Source organism: Ruditapes philippinarum, unplaced genomic scaffold, assembly GCF_026571515.1.
Source record: "Ruditapes philippinarum isolate M1 unplaced genomic scaffold, ASM2657151v2 ctg7806_1_1_1_1, whole genome shotgun sequence".
Taxonomy (NCBI): Eukaryota; Metazoa; Mollusca; class Bivalvia; order Venerida; family Veneridae; genus Ruditapes; species Ruditapes philippinarum.
Window position 1 is genome coordinate 21,347 of NW_026865694.1, and position 19,987 is coordinate 41,333.

Genomic DNA, 19,987 nt, shown 5'->3' on the forward strand with positions numbered 1-19,987 from the left:
TAACACAGACCTCTCTACATCCCATACAGATAAAGATTAGGATAAGATTAGTAACAAGGACCTCTGCAGCCCATACAGATGAAGATTAGAAAAGATAAGTTTTTTATTAACTACACTCACCTCTCAACATCCCAAACAGACAAAGATGGGTTCCCTTTACACCCTGATGTTCCCACAGTAAACCTCCTGCAAATATATCAAACACACTATTGTATGCATGTGCATATTGGTGGACAATCATAAAAAAAAATTATATAATTAGCCCTTAATCTCAACAACAAAAAAGAGTGTATAATTTAAAAAATACTTTTAAATAACTATTTTCTTCAGGCTAATCTAAACAACTTTAATCTCCATATTTTTTTTCTAGAAATCATTTTCAATTATTATTATATGACTACCAATTTCTCCATGTTGCAGTTGACAGTCGATAGGAAGGTAAACTGATCTAGTGATATTGTTCAAAATAACAATGGCATAACATCATAAAGAATTGCACTAAATTTAACCGTCATTTATTAGAAACAAATCGTTAATCAACCCCAGTGAATATCACATTAGCCAGGTTCGTTGACTGGGAATGTCACCTCATCATGATGCAATAATTGTATTTATTATATACTTATAAATGAAATATTGAGAAATATTGATGAAATAAAATGCATATTTTCATTTTCCGTATTTTCACTGTAAAAATTTATTTTTCACTGCAGTGAAACATATTTTCCGTATTTTCACTGGTGTCTCGCCGGACTACTTTCTTTTAAATTCTGCCAGTACACAAAATTTAAGGGAAAGTCTTTCAAATTTTAATGTCAAAAAAGAGAGAAAAATGTATATAATAAACAGAAAATTCAAGTTTTTTCTAAATACATGATTTATTTTCATCTTGTGGCATGAAAATTACCATATTTCACTCGTGGCTACCGCCACTCATGAAAATATTATTTTCATACCACTCGATGAAAATAAATCATGTATTTATAGAAAAAACTTGAATATCCTCTATTTATCACATAAACCGTGGCACAGGAGTGTAATAAAGCCATTTAATAAAAACGATATTACACTAGTGTAATAACACTTTGACGTGACGTCATTTGCGCTATATAGAAACATAGCGTTAAAGCGCGCTAATGTAAGTGTTACACTATAGGCGCGTCATTGAAAAGTTACTCATTTTAAGATTTGACTGTTCTTTTTTATATATGTGATAAAAAGAATTTTATATTGGTGTAGATTCAATACTAAATTTATTAAACTTGTTGAATAAAACAATATTATGCTCGCCAGAGGCTCGCATAATATGATCATATTCAACTCGTTCAATAAATTTAGTATTAAACTACACTCATTTAATATCCTCTATATCATACATTGTAGTAACTCTAATCAAGGCTTTATCTCAAAAAAGCCCTGTCTGCAATAGTTTGAATTAAGATCTATGTATCATTTTTCAAACAATCAGAAACATGTACACTACTACAATAATACATTGACTTACTGTCCATCTGTTGCCATAGCAATAGACCAGATACGATCCCTCATGTCTATATTAGCCTTGACCTTATTATCACCATCATCTTCTTGTGACATACATAAAATCTGAAACATAATCATCCATGTATACATGTACAAATGTATGTTACTACAGTAACAAATATTCATAAATGTTGAAATACATGTACCAGCTGTGGACACTATTGATATCTATTACACATTATATATTTGTTTATAATACTTCATGATTGTAACATCCCATTTCATTGAATAATTGTAACATTTATATAATCTATACATTTAATCAGTACATGGCTGCTGTTGATTTATGTAGCAATTTCATTCTTTCTCTCTAAAAATTGAAGTTGCAGTATTATTAATTTGTTATAAAGATATTTGACAGGTTACATGGCCTTATATTAGCATTTATTTTCAATACAACCCTGCCTATTACAGATTAGCTATCATTAAATAAAACCTTTACAAGAAAAAGTTAAATGGTCAAGTTTGAACTTATGCACTGTAGGCTTAAATTAAGATACTTGGAAAAATCCAATGAAAATCATTTTTCAGATGAAAGTGATACAGATGCAAATCTCTTTAACTAAGTAGGGCAGATGTATGGTTACTAGTCACAGATTATTTACACTTCCATTAATTTTTTAATTGACCCTTTGTGATACATTTAAGCGTTATTTTTTCAATTGGCCCTAAGTCACATTTATGGAAAACAATAAAATAATGACTAAATTTTGAAATTTTACAACTGACATCATAACATAAATAAACAAAATGGCAGAATCATGTGATTGAAGTAGCTGCAATATGTTGCCTTATTAATGCTGGAGGTCCATTGTAAAGTATAATAACCAAGATCAGATTGAAAACATACCTTCACAGTTCTGTCCCTTGATCCAGATATAATACATGTATCATAGAAATCTACCGTCTGTGTATCAGTCTTGTGAAGTTTGTACATACAATCTAAACATCTACCACTTGAACAGTCAAATACATACAAACTGCCATCCCTGTTTACATAAACACACACATATATATATATATATATAATGATTATATTTATTAATTCACATACCTATTATTTACATATATATTGACATATTTTTACAGTGTATACACTAATATTCTCAGTTTTAAAAATTCAAGTCACTGTGATAAAATCTGAAATAATCTAAAATTGAAAATCATACTCTGAAAACACTTTATAATGTTCTGCAATAATAAAAGAAAGCGTTTAATGGTATTACACTTCTATTTTCATTCCAGTTGTCCCAAATAAACATATAATATACAGTCGATACTGTCAAATATATAACACTCCAAAGGACCTTACAAATAAGGAGTAAGCCAACAAGACTCTCAACATACAGTCACAAAATTCTGTCAAAATGACAAAAAAAATAGTGACGTGAAATAAGAAGGTCATTATACATTGTTGAGAACAATACTGATTTAATTGTACTCATACACAGCACCAAAATCTATATCACACTCTGCTAGCACCTATAACAACAAAATTAACATAGTGTTGACAGCTGTGTACTAGTCAAGTAGAATTCAGTACTATGTACTTCATGTATAATAACCTTATAATATAACTGTATGAAGGGGTAAAATACCATTTGCAATTCAACATTATGTATATTTTATCTATATGTTATTTCATTTTGATGTAAATGAATTAAGTTGTCTTTAAAACATTTATACTTGCATGTACATACAGTATATAATAAATTATAAAATGTATCTAAAAAGAAACAAAGAAGCGATCTAGGTAAATGTGTTTAAAATTTATGCTATTTTAATATCCTACTTTATTCATCTGTAAAACATGAAGACAAAATCAAACATATCAATGTACTTATTAACAAGAACTGTCCGAGGACAGTGACACTCGACTATTCGAAAAGTTGTCACAAGAGTGTTTCGTAGAGTATAATAATGCTTACCTATATGAATACATAAAATTGTCCCAAAAAGTACAAAGGCTTGTTATTAAGATGTTTTGTCGAGTGAATCACTGCTTTATTATTATGAATGCATAAAATTGTTCTAAAAAAAGCAAAAACCCTTCAGTAGTTATGAAGATACCAGCTTACAAGCAAAAACTTTACCAAGAATTTCTAAGCCGAAAAAGGTGCATAATTATGAAAAAAAAAATAGAATTATTGGACTTGTGCCAATCATGTTAAATAATCACAGAGAATAAGTGTGAAACTGTGAAGTTTCAATCCATTCCCTTCAGTACTTATGGAGATACTAGCTTACACGCAAAAACTTAACAAAGAATTTCTAAGTTGAAAAAGGGGCATAATTATGCAAAAAAGCAAATCAGAGTTATGGGACTTGTGCCAATCATGTTACATAATCACAGAGAACAAGTGTGGGAAGTTTCAATCCATTCCCTTCAGTGTAGTTATGGAGATACCAGCTTGCACCCAAAAACTTAACCAAGAATTTCTAAGTCGAAAAAGGGGCATAATTATGCAAAAAAGCAAATCAGAGTTATGGGACTTGTGCCAATTATGTTACATAATCACAGAGAACAAGTATGTGAAGTTTCAATCCATTCCCTTCAGTAGTTATAGAAATACCAGCTAGCAAGCAAAATCATAACCAAGAATTTCTTTGCAAGCAAAATCATAACCAAGAATTTCTAAGTCGAAAAAGGGGCATATGTATGCAAAAAAGCAAATCAGAGTTATGGGACTTGTGCCAATTATGTTACATAATCACAGAGAACAAGTGTGTGAAGTTTCAATCCACTCCCTTTAGTAGTTATGGAGATACCAGCTTACACGCAAAAAACTTAACCACAAGGACGCCGACGCCGACAAATGGGTGACTGCATTAGCTCGATTATTCTGCGGATAGTCGAGCTAAAAAGCTTAGGCAAATTTACAAGAGGGTATAATACACAAAAGTATTTTTTAGGCTACATGGCAATTCATTGTTGTAAAAGACACAGACAATGATATTCCTGCTGATGTGAAAGAAAAAAAAAGATTTTTTTCTGAAGTTACAAAATAACATAATACTAAGAAGTAGAATATAGCTGAACCTGTGTTTTGGCATAGCAAATTGACAAACAAAATATAAATTTAATCACTGATATCCTTCAAAATGTATCCTGCATTTTGCAGAAACAAGCAGCTAAAGAGAGATAACTCAGAATCAATAATAAGTTGACTTCAGAGAAAGTTAAACTCAACATGTGTATTGATAACATACATGGCAAATACAAACAAAATAATTGAGAACCTTCAAAAGTTATACTGCAGAGACCAATTGTCTACAGAAAGATTTTCTTCTTAAATGGACTAAGGGGCCATTGTCTTTTGTTGTGTAGAGGGTCATGAACCATATTCTAATGAAATGGAACAAAGTCTATTGTTCTTCTTTGATCCATTTACAGCTATATAGCTACCTCTTAAGTACGCATTGCTAAGACAGACAGACAGACAATGCTATACCATAATACATCCCCATAACACATTTTTGGGCATATAAACATTTAGCATGTCAAAATTACTCTGTTAAAATACCTGCATCCACTGACAGCAATGTCATCTTTGACCACAAATCTGCTCACATCCTTATTGGTGAGATTTGGATACTTTCCGTTCTCATCTGTAGAACATAGTTGCCTGCTTTCCTCTTGCCTTCTTTTATGTTGCTGGTCCTGTAATGTTAGATTATGTTTCCTGTCTTCTCGTAATTTACCATTATTTTGTAACCTATAGCAACGTATTGTGTTACTAACAGAGAACCATAGAGAATCACCTGTTAATTGTATCCATGGCAACTGTCTGAATATAGAAAAATTAAATTTTTATGCAAAAATAATGCACAGCTACATGGTACATTTTTTTTTTTTTTTTTTTTTTTTTTTTTGAAGCCCAAGAGGGAACTTCGTTTATTGTCCCCGTAATAGGTAAAATAGGGTCGGGGATCTATCCAATATTTTACCTTACAATTTATTATAATGTTACAAAAGACATATTACGGGCATTTATATCATACATTATTTTATAATACATACAATATACAGAAGATAAATGTTCTCTTGGGATTCAGAGTATTTCATTTCCACCAAAACTGGATATAATATACACAGACTGTAATATATAAGTAGTTAATTCAAAAAAGGTTCTATCTATTTGCTATCATATCAACTAATGAGTACATAGATTTTTTAACTTTTGTATAACTAACTATTGAAGATGCTAGCTTTAAAAACTGCAGACAAGGCCTTGTAAAGATGGTATTATCTCCCTCCTCTTGCACAAGAATATATATCTTTTTAATTCTAGACAAAAAATATTAAATTGACATTGATCACCTTTTTGATACCCTAAAATAAATGTTTTACAATCAACCTTCCAATCAACATTATGACATTTTAGCAATTGTTGCACATCTGAGATAAAAGTTTTTACAACCGAACATTCCAGAATAAATGAGATAATGTCTCTTTTTCTTCTTTGCAGAAAGTGCATTTATCAGATTGTGTCAATTTCATTTTTAGACATTAAATAGTTTGTTCCTAGAATTCTATGGGTGATTCTAGTTTGAAGCCATTGAAGGTAACTATCATTAGTTTCAGTGTGAACCCATTCAAACAGGTATTTCCACTCAGTATCATCAATGTTAAAATAAGCATTCCATTTTTGATATACATGTAGGTATTTGACAATTATCAATAAAAACATTATATATGGTAGAGGTTCCACTTCTACATAAAAGTATATGTTTTATATAAAAGGGAATAGACGGCAATAATTACATTGGTATTAGAATATTCTATTTTTAGAGACTTTATGTACTTTCTAATAGCACTTTTCAAACCCTCATAAACTAAAAAATTCATATTTGTACCAATTTTTGTTTCTAAATTTTCTTTACTCACAAAAATTTCCATTTTTTTGCATAATATCTTTGATAAAAAAACACTCCATTTTCATACATTGATTTTAACATACACAGGCTTTCTATCTATCAAAATATTATTATATGTAAAACAATGGACAGTTAACAAACTGGTCTATATCTGTTATTTTCACAATATCTATATAGTCAATAAATGCTAACAAAAACATCTTTCAAAAGTAATTGTAACATTGATTTAGATTCAATTTCTACATAACACTTTCCACTGTTAAAAAACTTTGTCATAATTAAAAATGTTACTAATAAATGTGAAACATTTTTTACCACTTCCAGTGAGAAGTCTTCTAAACCATGTTAATTTCAAACTTTTCATATATATGCAAATACATCAATCATTTTTAAACCACCTTCTCTGTAGTTTTTTATTAAAACACTAGATTTAATTTTTGATGGGCCACCCAAAACAAATTCATAAAACATTTTGTTAATATCTTTGAGTATTTGTGTACTTGGGTTTGAAGAGACATAAACAACTGTGTTAGAAGTGGTAATATAATTGACTTAACAACTGTAATTCTACCCAATAGGAGTTAACTCCCTCCTATTCCAATACTTTATGCAATTTTCTATTTTCTTAAATTTTTCTGTGAAATTAATATCTACCATTTTTTCTAAATCTACATGAAAATTTATACCGAGCAATTTAAAAGCTCTGCCACCCCAGTTTAGTTTTCCACTTTGTTTTAATAGATCTAGTACTATATTTTGTTTAAGCCTATCCATATAACATGTGTTTTTTCAAAATTTACCTTAAGTCCAGAATATTTAGAAATGTATAGAGGGTATCTAAGGTGTTATTCAAAGAAGCTTCTGAACCATCTAATAAAAGAGAAGTGTCATCAGCGAACTGAGATACTTTATATTCCACATCATTTATATTGATTCCTTTAATATCTTTAGAGTTTCTTATCTTAATTGCTAGTATTTCAGCACACAAAATAAAGATATACGGACTTATGGGGTCTCCTTGACGACAGCCTCTCCCTATTTCGAAGAAGTCAGAGAGAAATCCATTTAACTGTACAGCTGTTTTTACATTTTTCATAAAAAGAGATATCCACTGTTTAAACATTGGACCAAAATTGAAGAAAGAGAGTGTGTTTTTTATGAAATTAAAAGACACAAGGTATCAAAAGCTTTTTCAAAATCTATCATCAATAGCATTCCAGGAATCTTATGTTTTTCTGTGTAGTTCATGGACATCATATAAATAAACGTATGTTCTCACCAATAAATCTACCTTTTATAAAACCAGTTTGATCAGTAGAAATTAATGAGTCTAAAACTGTTTTTAACCTATTGGCTATTGATCCTGACGCTAATTTATAAACAACATTTAAAAGGGTAATTGGTCGCCAGTTTTTTAAAAATTGTCTAGGCTTGTTATCTCTTTTGGAATGCCAGTAATAATTCCTTTGCTTCTGAGTCACTGACAATTCTTTTCATTTCTAAATCCATAATTTATTGCTCTCAAAACAAAATAACCAATTTTTGACCAGAAAACTTTATAAAATTCAGCTGTAAAACCGTCTGAGCCTGGACCTTTGTCATTTTTCATATTTTTTAAAAGTGTTGACAGTTCAGAGAAAGATAGGAGTCCTTTCTAGACTATTTGATTCACGGTTCTCTTGATAATTTGTATATATCATTTGTATTGTCAAGAAAATCATTAATATTTTTTCCCCCAATAACATCAGCATTACTATATAAATTGCTGTAAAATTTTTCAGTTCTCATTTAATATTGATTTTTGGTCATAGATAAAAGACCCATCTATATTTTGTAGGTATGGAATTATTTTACTAGCATAATTATATTTTTCTAAATTACAAAAAAATTTTACTTGTTTTTTCCCCTCATCTATCCATTGTGCTCTCGATCTTATCATATGACCCCTTATTTTCTCAGTTCTTATACTTTCCAGTTTTGAATGTAAATCAGATAAAGTTTTCTTATTTTCTTCATTTATATTTGTCTCTATGTCTTGAATTTTGGAGAGGAGACTGTTTTCTTCAGAATTTCTTTTTTTGGTTTTGTAACTAGAAAATGAGATGGTTTTGCCTCTAATTTCCATTAACAGGGTTTCTAAAAAAAGTTGATCATCAATACTAAATTGTAAATCTTCATAATTGAGATTTTTCAAACAGTCAATATTATATACTGGCAACAAATATTGCAATATTACATCATCTATCTTATCATTAATACAATTTAAATATTCTAGGTCACATAATAAAGAATTATTAAATTTCCATAAACCTTTCCCATGTACAATATTTTGTAAATCAATTTTAAGAATTATAATAGAATGGTCAGATCTATAGCTTACATCTATATCACAACCTCTAACATGTGGTAATAAATCTTCAGTAATAAGGAAAAAATCCAATCTGGCTTGCTCCGAATTGGTGCGTCTCCATGTAAACTTATGGCAATTACCATTTAATTCTCGAAATGGATCAAAGAGACATTTTTGATCAATGTAATTCAACAATACAGATCTAGAATTTTTGTTATTATTTATCGATTTATAGTTATCATAATCTAATTCTATATTTTGTACTAGATTAAAATCACCACACCAAATAAAAGTATTATTATTTATATCATCTATTAAGCGAAAAATATTTTCATAAAACTTTGGCTGGTCTGTATTTGGGCCGTAGACATTAATTAATGTAAATTGTTTTGAGTTTACTGATAAATCTAAAACAATATAATTTCCATTTTCATCAACAAAGATTGATGAACTTTAAGGTCTAAATTTTGTGTAAATAAAATACCAACTCCTCGAGCATTTGATTTATAAAAGCTAAAAAAACATTCAGCATTCCACTGATTGTATAAATGTTTCTTCATATTTTCTGTAAAATGCAAATCTTGTAAACAAAATATATCTGCTTTGCGATCTTTTAAAAAATTAAACACATCTGACCTCTTTTTTTCGTATCATTAAGGCCTCTACAGTTTATAAGAAAATATCTTTATTTCACCCATTGTCTAAAACAACAATCACAGTTTTCCTTAAAAAATCATGTACATTAAAAAAAAGTTCATATATCAGATATTTTTCCATAACTACGTTATAACATTTAGAATATCCAGATATCAAAAAACAGTTTAAGTGTGGTAATGAAATAAGTATGCGTAAACAGTGTGTTGCCAAGAATAAACAACACAGTGAAATTTATAATAAATAAACTAAAAAATACCATCAAATATAATTAAACAAAACTTAAAATAAATACAATATGGATTGAAATCATTATTGCTAAGTACAAATTAATTTGGAATATTGATAATATACTTAAAAATAACTGCATGCTTAATATACCAATATGTAGCAATGTATTATAACATTGTCACAGAATCAATGTATTAATTTTCTTTTTTCCAAGAACATGGTGTCCTCAAGCATTTATCTTAATTACATCAAAAAATGCTTATATTTTTTACAAACAATTTATATTAACATATGTACTTGCAGGGTAAGACATATGGTACCCAAAAATTAAATACAAGTTCATTAAACCCACATATAGATAAAATTAAAACAAAAAGTCAACATATAAAAATGTCATGATTTACACACACACATATCATAAGATGTTGATGTGTCAGGTACAATAAAATACATTTTAATTCATAGTGGATGATAAATCAGTTTAAACTATATAATATTTGGACTATAATCTTAAAATAACAAAACAGCATCAGAAATCCTACTGGCAACTTCACAGGATGTTGAATACCACATTTTACCCAGTGAGTCTAACCATCCCACTGAAAGTAAAACTCCTCCCCGATTAAGGCGAAGGATAGAAGTTGACCAGCAGAAAAACTAAATACATGTTTATATTAAACCCTACCAAATACATATAAATTTAAACCGTATCATTTATTCTTTTAAGAAACTAGAACTCCGCGAGTCGGATGTGTCGCCTTGTGAACAATGTAGTTTAGGGGAAATGGCCAGGACAAAAATGAAATATGAAAAATAACAAAGGGCAATAACTAAAAAAATAATAAGTGCAGAGCAGCAGTTTCTGTACACTGCACTTCTTATCAATAAGATCTATCATTCTATGATGTTTCAACTCCATAGCTTTCATACTTGAGGAGAAATGACCAGGACAAAAATAAAGTAAGAAAATCAACAAAGGGCAATAACTCAAAAATAAGAAATGCAGAGTATCAGTTCTTATGCACTGCACATCTTTTTAATGAGATCTTTCATCCTATGAAGTTTCAAGTCCATAACTTTTATACTTTCGGAGAAATGGCCTGGACAAAAATTAAGTATGAAAATTAACAAAGGGCCATAACTCAAAAATTAAGAAATGCAGAGTACCGATTCTTGTGCACTGCACTTCTTAATAATGAGATCTATCATCCTATGAAGTTTCAAGTCCATAGCTTTTATACTTAAGGAGAAATGGCCCGGACAAAATTAAAGTATGAAAATAAACAAAGGGCAATAACTCAAAAAAATAAGAAATGCAGAGTACCAGTTCTTGTGCACTGCACTTCTTCTTAATGAGACCTATCATCCTATGAAGTTTCAAGTCCATGGCTTTTATACATTAGGAGAAATGGCCCGGACAAAAATAAAGTATGAAAATTAACAAAGGGCAATAACTCAAAAATTAGGAAGTGCAGAGTACTGGTTCTTGTGCACTGCACTTCTTAATAATGAGATCTATCATCCTATGAAGTTTCAAGTCCATAGCTTTTTTAGTTGAAGAGAAATGGCCCGGACAAAATTAAAGTATGAAAATTAACAAAGGGCAATAACTCAAAAAATAAGAACCGCAGAGTACAGGTCCTTGTGCACTGCACTTCTGGTTATTGAAAGAAGCATGCATACCAAGTTTGAAGTCATTCAGACTTATAGTGACTGAGTTATGCTCCGGACAAGCTTTAAGGGACGCCGACAACGACGCCGACAACGACAACGACACAGACGCCGCCGCCGACACCGCCGACAAAAGTAACCCCTATATGTCACCTTTTCAAGGCGACACAACAATTAAGTATATCTACACAAAGATATGTTATAACAATGAATTGGATAGGAAATAAAAACAACATTTATAAGTTTCTGATTACATGAATTAATCCATAATAAATTAAAAAGGAATTCAAGTAATAATATAATGTCAATATTTATAATGTTTGTTTGTCTATATACATGTTTAAAGTGTAATCTTTTTACCTGGAGTCAGATGGTCCCGACTAGAATATCTAAGAAGATTTATGTTTATACACTTATTATTATTCAATATATGATAATATACTATAAATACAAATAATAAATGGTAAACAAAACCTTCCTATTTAACTAATATTGATTATATAATTCAGCATGGCAAGAAAAGAAGTACATGTATATGTCAGTTGTAGAAATTTATATTAGACAATTACACTAAATCTTTATATAATATAATGACTTATTTTCTTTTAACTCTCTCAAAGCAAAACAAATGGTGTAAAGATAAGAATTAAATTACATAGTACCTCTATCATTTCAATAAGTTGACAAAGAAAGCAAGTACAAAAAGATGTATTATAACCTAGATTGTTAAAACAAAGCAATCTTATACACAGGTATTTAAAGATAAAGTTGTAGTACTTCTATGTACATGCAAAAGGAAAAGAAGGCTTTTAGTGACAATATTTACATATGTATTAAAATAAAACAAAAAACAAACAATACAAGGAGTCATTGTTTTTTACTGATCTATAGGCAGTGCTGTAGTCAACTGTTCTGTCACTAAATGCTGTTTTTTAACTACTTTTTCTCCCACGGAATTCACTGATCATGTTATTTATATTGTCATATATGTCAAATTTTATGCGCTCACTGCATTTTGTTTGTCCATAAACTGACCCATTGAAATACCATGCATTTTCAATCTCTGGATGCATTGATAAGCGACTGATCAGTCCTTGGTTAAGCCTGGTAACATCGTCTACCAAGCGGTGTCCAGCAGCCTTCATTGCACCTCTTTTTCGCATAAGTGTGGATTTCAGGGTGTTATTTCTGAGTTTGAAGAGCACTGGTCTGATAAGACCCTTCTTTGTGGGTATTCTGTGCATAGCAATGAAATCCTCTGGTTTAAGGGTGACGCCAGATTTGGTCTGTATGAGATTTGTGACAGTGGTCATTAAGCTCTCTTCTGTTTCCCTGGTCTCTTCCGGAATATTCAGTATTTTAGCATTGTTCTTTCTCGAGTACTGCTCATTATAGTTTGATCTTTTGTTTGCTTCCATGCTAGCGTTGTAATTTTTGGTAATTTTTTCTTCAAAATCTCGTAATTTTTCTGCAGTTTTATTTTCAAGATCAGAGAGTTTTTCTTTCAGGGAGTTGTTTTCAAATTCAAGACTTTCTATTTTATCATCTAGATATTTTGTTCTTTCATTAACAAGGGTAGAAACATGTGCCTGCAACTTCGTTTCTAAGCTGGTCACAATGTTGGTGACTGTAGTTTTTATCAAATTTTCCACCTCATCTTTCTTGAGAATACTTTTGAGATCCCCCCTCAATTCAGCTATGTTTTTGTTCATTGAATCTAACTGTTCTGTTATATTATTTAGTTCATCCATACTATTATTGCTGTTGTTACTAGTATCTGGCTGAAACCTTTTCACTTGAGGTTTTGTTGATGCCTTCTGGCTACCACTGAATGTCAATTTTGATTGCTCCTTTTTATTTCCACTCATGATCGTTGAATAATGGTATAATAATCCAAGTATACAATATTGTCCAAGATAATCCTTTTAAATCCAATCTATTGAAATCACTACTGAACCAGTACTGTTATTATATTCAGGAGAGTAAAAAACTTCAGAAAAACTATTTTTAAATCCCACCAGGGTACATCTCAAGACTGTTGAAAAAAACTAAATTCTCTATTTTTAGTCTTGCAGAACAAAGGGAAAAAAACTTTTTCTCTAATATCTCCAAAACCAAAAATAGTTTATATCCAATATTTTAAGTCCAAATTCATTTTATATTCATAATGCTTTTAGATTAAAAATCCATAATTTAATGTCACTATTTATTAATATTTTGATGGTATTTTGCAGAGCAATGATTAGCCAAACATCACTGCTCAATAGCCTAAGGGAAAAATTTTAAGTGAAGAAGTAAATAAAATTATGTAAGCTAAAATGTGTTATTCAATTATAAACCAAACATTTGTCAATCACCAGAAGCCTAAGTTACCATTTCAGTAAGAATTTCTAAAACATTTGCCATATTTTTTTGTGCAGTATTATAAACTGATATTTAAATCAATCTTAGAAATCTTGTAACCTTTGTAGTACTTGTTTCAACACTATGATGCTAAAGTAATACTAACCTTGGACTTAGTCTACATATAACTCTCTCACGTCCTTTATTTTCTACCCAGTTATGTGACAGTCTTAGCTGCTCCTTTATACACGGACTTGTCAACTGTCTGAAATAATAGCATACATCTAATGAAACGGATTAGTTTACTTATAATTATTCTTTTAAATTAAGGATGTTCTAAGAAGAGGCTTCAATATGAAACCACCAAGTACTATCTTCGTTTTTCAATTTAAAAAAAAAATGAAAAAAATTTCCCAATTCATGCTAGCAGCCTTTTCCCAAGATAGCTGAAAAAGGTCAGGACTGTGTTTTTCTTTACTATCCCCATACTGGCACAGTTTCATCTGTATCAAAAAGGTTAATCTCGTAACCATGTGATTAAACATTTTGGCAAGATAGTGGTGGAGTGCTGATTTTTTTAACGCCTGAACTATATTAGGCCCAAAGTTAGTTATTTACATGTTGATACTTCTAAACAGATAATATAAATAGTTTTATCTGAATATGCGTCACTTTACTTCATATCTTACTCGGTGATAGAATACCAGCATGCCAGATTCCTGTTATCCATTCCATCCCAAGGACGTAGACAGTCAGTGTGTCAAGCCAAGCGCTTAGAAAAGTTAAAAGGTGAAATTAAAGAAGACAACACATCTCAAATAAATAGTGGGAAATATAAAAGTAAAAGCAGCCTAGCAATCTATTACCGTGATATATGCTCAATTTGGCAAACAGTAAATGGCTAGAACAATAATATTCATCATTAAAACTGATGTAAATTGATAGAATTTGGATAATTATTATGAATTAAAGAACTTTTCTTCTTTATTAATTGCATTTAAAAGTTAGAGTCAGACACTGTTGAACCTAAAAAAAAATTAAAAAATGTGTTGATGTAATTTTGTGTTGATGTAAATCAAATGCTTAAATAAACTTTATTGAGCAACTAGTACTTCATTAAATATCATCATAGCGATTTTCAAATACACATTTGATTATTTTCCCCTGCCATATACATGTATATGTTATATGCATGTACATATAAAGGTGTACATGTATATTTTGTGAAATAAAATTAGAAAAAAAATCCAATGATATAACTTGATTTCATGATCACTTCTCACTAATTTGCCTAAATTTCAAAACTTCTCCCTATTTTTCCTGAAGAGAGAAGTCACTTCTCCCTAAATTTTCAGTCCAAGGTAGTCCCTGGCCATATTGTACTGGTTGAACTGGTTAAGTTTGGGCAATGAAACAATAATAGGGGGTAGGCTGTTTCACACTGTTCTGGTGGTGTTGGTTGTTTATCTTTGGGATCATGGCAGAAAGCCACACTTAATTTACCAGGGCACAGCTCAGCCAACAAATCATTCCTGAGCAAGCTGTCAACCGGTTCACCGGTTACACAAGGTGTTCACTAGCAATGAAATTCTGAGGGTCATTATGTCATAGTATAGCGTTTGACTGACTGAATGTAATTGATTCCACTTTGCCGGCCGTGCTGATTGATACGGCGAAAAAATTTAAACAGAAAAGTGTCTTAGAAATACAAACACAGGCTTTCCTTTGATTTTGTTTAATGTCATTAGGTCTGACAGATTTCGTTCTGGTCCGACAGATTTTCATGGTATGTCAGCAGTGTTGCATCTAGGCCACGCGATTCGCGCATACTTTTTGCAGACCTCGCATTTTACTTAAGTCAGTACACGCCAAGCCACGCATCAAAGTTCAAACAATCTTTATAACTTAATTATATATTTTTCAAAATAGGAAGAACAGATAAGACATGCATAATCTCAGATAGGGGCACATAAGAATACTGCTGTAAATTTTCACTCTAGATGGTAAATTTTAGATCCTACAAAAATTTTAATGAGCAGGATTTTAACAAAGACCTGTCACAAGTACCATTTCATGTAGCTCAAATATTTGACGACGTTGACGACATTTATTGGGCTAATGAAACCTTATTCAAAGAAGTAGTAAATTAACATGCACCAATCAAACAAAAAAAGGTTAAAAAAGAATCTCCCCTTTTATGAATGGAGAACTCCGCAGAGCCACATAATATATAAAAAGAAAACTTAGAAACTCATTTTTTAAATATAGAACATTTAAAAAATGGGAAAAATATATATGAAACAGATATAAATCTAGTTACAAAACTTAAAAGAAACTCAATGCAAATATATATTTTTTGAAAGGTGTGGTGGGGGACCAAAGTCAAAACATTTCTGGCCTACTATAAAACCTTTTCTTTCTAGTAAAATACAGCCAAAAATGATGCTCAAATTATATTAAATGAAAATGATACATTAATAACAGATCAAAATAAGGTATGCAACATACTTAATGATTTTTATGTTAATATAGCTCAAAATATTGGTATCAACAGTGATATAATGATTAATGAACAACACCCTAGTGTACAGGCTATCTCTGATAAAATCCAAAGCAATAATAATTTTGTATTTAAACCTGTTACATCTCAGGAAGTGCATAAGCTTCTGCACAGTGTGGATGGTAAGAAGGCCACAGGTATTGATAACCTACCTCCAAAAATTATAAAAGCAGGTGCTGAATCTCTTGCGGAGCCTATAAAATGTATAATAAATAAATGCTTTATTAATAATACTTTTCCGGAGTCCCTGAAAATGGCTCAGGTTACTCCAGTTTATAAAAAAGAAGATCCTTTTCAAAAGAAAAATTATAGGCCTGTAAGTATTCTGCCCACTTTCTCGAAGATTTTTGAACAATCAATAAATAAACAACTAGTATCATACTTTGACAACATTTTTCATAATTTTCTGGCAGCTTTTAGATCTAAATTTGGATGTCAAACTACTCTCTTACGGCTAATAGAAGACTGGAAAAATGCCTTGGATAGACATGAGTATGTAGCAGCAATACTCATGGATCTGTCAAAGGCATTTGACTGTCTCCCACATGACTTGATCGTATTGAAACTTAAGGCCTATGGCTTATCTGACACAGCTGCAGAACTTATGCACAACTACCTGTCAAATAGAAAACAAAGGGTTAAACTTGGTAAAGCATGCAGTGACTGGATGTCAATAAGTAAGGGAGTTCCCCAGGGATCCATCCTATGGCCTCTTATTTTAACATCTTTATTAACGACATCTTTTACTTTAATAAATCAGCCACTGTGTACAATTATGCTGATGACAACACATTATCTTACTGTGATACCAATATTGACTCTTTACAATCTGTACTGGAAAATGAAAGTTTATCTATGATAAAATGGTTTGATAATAACCTAATGCAAGCCAATCCGGACAAATTTCAGGCAATTTGTATTGGAAAACAAACAACTAGTAAATTAACCTCTTTTTGTCTAAATAGCACAGAAATTGTCTGTGAAAAAAACGTGAAACTTCTTGATGTTGAAATAGACTCTTTACTAAATTTTGACTTACATGTATCTAACATTTGCAAAAAGGCTACAAAACAAATCAACTTTCTTGCTAGACTGAGTAAATTCTTAAATCAAAATACTAGATTGTTAATTTACAAATCCTTTGTTCGTTCAAATTTTAACTATTGTCCTTTAGTTTGGCATTTTTGTAGTAAACAAAATACTGAAAAACTTGAAAAGTTACAACATAGATCATTGAAGATAGTTTTTGAGGATTACAGCTCATCATATGAATTTCTTTTAAGTAAAGCTAATATGCCAACTTTACATATCAGTAGATTAAGACAATTAGCTATTGAAGTTTTTAAATGTTTGCAAAATATATCACCAAAATATGTTCAAGAACTAATTAGAGCAAATTCCTCTTATTACTCTTTTAGAAATAACAACACACTTGAAGTTCCTAGAGTAAATACAGAGACTTATGGTAAGAAAAGCTTTCGCTATGAGGCCACCCAGGTCTGGAATAGCCTCCCGAATGAACTAAGAACAGAAACTGATCACGGTGAATTTCAGAGGCTTATCCAAACCTGGAGTGGCTTCAAATGCAAATGTTCTATGTGTGCCTAAGTGTTATGTTTTTTGTTGAGTTTTGAAATATGAATCAAATGAATCTGCATGCTTCTTTTGTTTCTTCTTTTGTTTTTCCTGTATTTCTGTCTGCCATAGAGAAATGCTGTATAAGACCTGTTTTATCATGTAATGCTTTTCATGTGCTTCTTGTGTGTATATTTGTATAGTCAGTTGTCAGTGCATGTTAGTGTTTGTATATGTGACAGCTGCTGATCAGCTTTTCATATATCCCATAAAGGGGACAATAGCTTCTTTAAGTCTATTTTTACCTTTTTATTTCTACTTTTATTTTATTTTGGTTCTAATTAATTAAGTAATTAACTTAGACCATGAATTTATCTAGGCCAACTCAGATCAGCATCTGTTACACAAACATTTCAACATTTTAAGTTTTATTATTATGATACTTGTACATGTTTTAATTACACCCATATTTTCATGACTGAGTACATATCAGATGCTGCTACTGATATGTGCTCAAGCATCATACTGGAAATTGGGTCAACTATATTTAAATAAAATAAAATTGAATCATTTACTTTAATTTATTTTAAAAATTTAATTTTTTTCAAAAAATTCTAATCCTTTTTCTGATTTTAGGGTTGTGTACATAAATAGAATTCTTGTATGATGTAATTTTATGTGATGTTTGATTGTAATGTATATTTGCTTTTAATCATTTAATGCTTTCTTAACCATATTTATATGTGCTGATAAATCTTAACTGTTTTACAGAGTCTTTCATAAATGTATCTTCTTAATACTTTTATATATTTTCTTTTATACAGATTGTTTGTTTGAATTGTTATAGGATAATAAGTTTTGTCGGAAAATAGCTTATATAGCTAATGTTTATATGTTTTTATGAAACCGACTTTAAATAAAGATTATCTTATCTTATCTTTTATTATCTTATTGACGGTTGACCTGTGCACTTAACTAGTATTCATCAATTATTCAATATCTTATTTTTTGTATGTATTTCTGTTCTTGAGCAGTTGATTGCAAAAATGCCTAAACATAAAATTAATGAATTTTTTTGGTAAGTCAGTATTTGTTTTCTGATAGTTTTACAACAAAATGCAATTTTAAAATGATCATATTGTTGGCAAATGCTTGTCCCCAACTTTTTTTTCAAATCCCCGGGGCCCCCTCATTTTTCTGTTGAGTGGGGGACAATAATATGAAACATTGGATGTCAGACCAAATGTCTGACGCCTTTTTTTAACTTTCGGGAAGTCTGTTCACTGTATAGATACAAATATTTAAAATCACCTGTTATAGCTTGAGCAGGTTCTTTTCTGTGGCAGAGTTGATGATCCAATTAAATTGTTAAAATTTTTATAAGGACGCCATACTGAATCTGAGAGAATGAGTGTGTTCAGTTTACTGCAAACTTGACAAAGTCTGCCAAGACTTCTTATGTCACATTTCTGCAAAATGGCGTACAAGACATCGTCAGGTAGATCTATGAACCCGACGTTGGCGACATGGTTTAAAGAAACACCGAGCTTTCGGGGACAAGATTGTCTACCCTCCAAATGCAATTCCTGGGATCCAACTGTATCCATTTCTACTTTTCGATTCTGTTTTTGAAAAAAGATAATTTCCTTTAAATGAAGCATTCATTTTAGCCTTGGTTAATAAGAATTTCATAAATCTTTAAATTGTGAAATACCCATTTTGTTTTGTTTACTAAATTCTTAATCTTGTTCCGGTATGCTATATCCTGTACCATCCGTACCGTACCGTACTGTACAATAAAGGTTGCGCGCTACTAAAACATAATGTTCATATTTTTATATTTGAACACTAAAGAACGCCTTTGAAATTGATTTTTCTTTTAATGGCACATTTAATTGACAAAACCTTAAAAAAAATTAAGGATCAATTATTTGATCTAGAAAATCAGGCACCCAACAAATACAATTATCAGGTAGTCTGATGTTTCACCCCAGCATGCCTAGAAACGATTCGGAGGCTGAACTTGCTTTTAATGTGGCTTTCTGCCATAATCTGGAGTGTAAACTACCAACATCACCATCATCATTTAATACTGATAAAGTAAAAACACGGGAGTTCAGTTTATTATGTAAACATATTTGAGGGTCTGAATGTATCAAAATGCACTTAAGAACACCTTCATT

General features: G+C 30.7%; 1 protein-coding gene across 1 annotated transcript in view; it reads right to left on the reverse strand.

The window, feature by feature from the left end:
• LOC132730016 (F-box/WD repeat-containing protein 4-like) overlaps window positions 1-19,574 on the reverse strand; it is a 32,492-nt gene extending 12,918 nt beyond the window's left edge. The window contains exons 1-6 of the mRNA XM_060715862.1: window positions 19,116-19,574; window positions 13,836-13,934; window positions 5,067-5,330; window positions 2,393-2,531; window positions 1,505-1,605; window positions 121-186 (exon numbers count right to left, since the gene is read on the reverse strand). Coding sequence (XP_060571845.1) covers window positions 121-186; window positions 1,505-1,605; window positions 2,393-2,531; window positions 5,067-5,330; window positions 13,836-13,934; window positions 19,116-19,465 — 1,019 coding nt within the window. The 5' untranslated portion in view covers window positions 19,466-19,574. The remainder of the gene's footprint in view (window positions 1-120; window positions 187-1,504; window positions 1,606-2,392; window positions 2,532-5,066; window positions 5,331-13,835; window positions 13,935-19,115) is intronic.
• Between the last annotated feature and the right edge of the window lie 413 nt (window positions 19,575-19,987).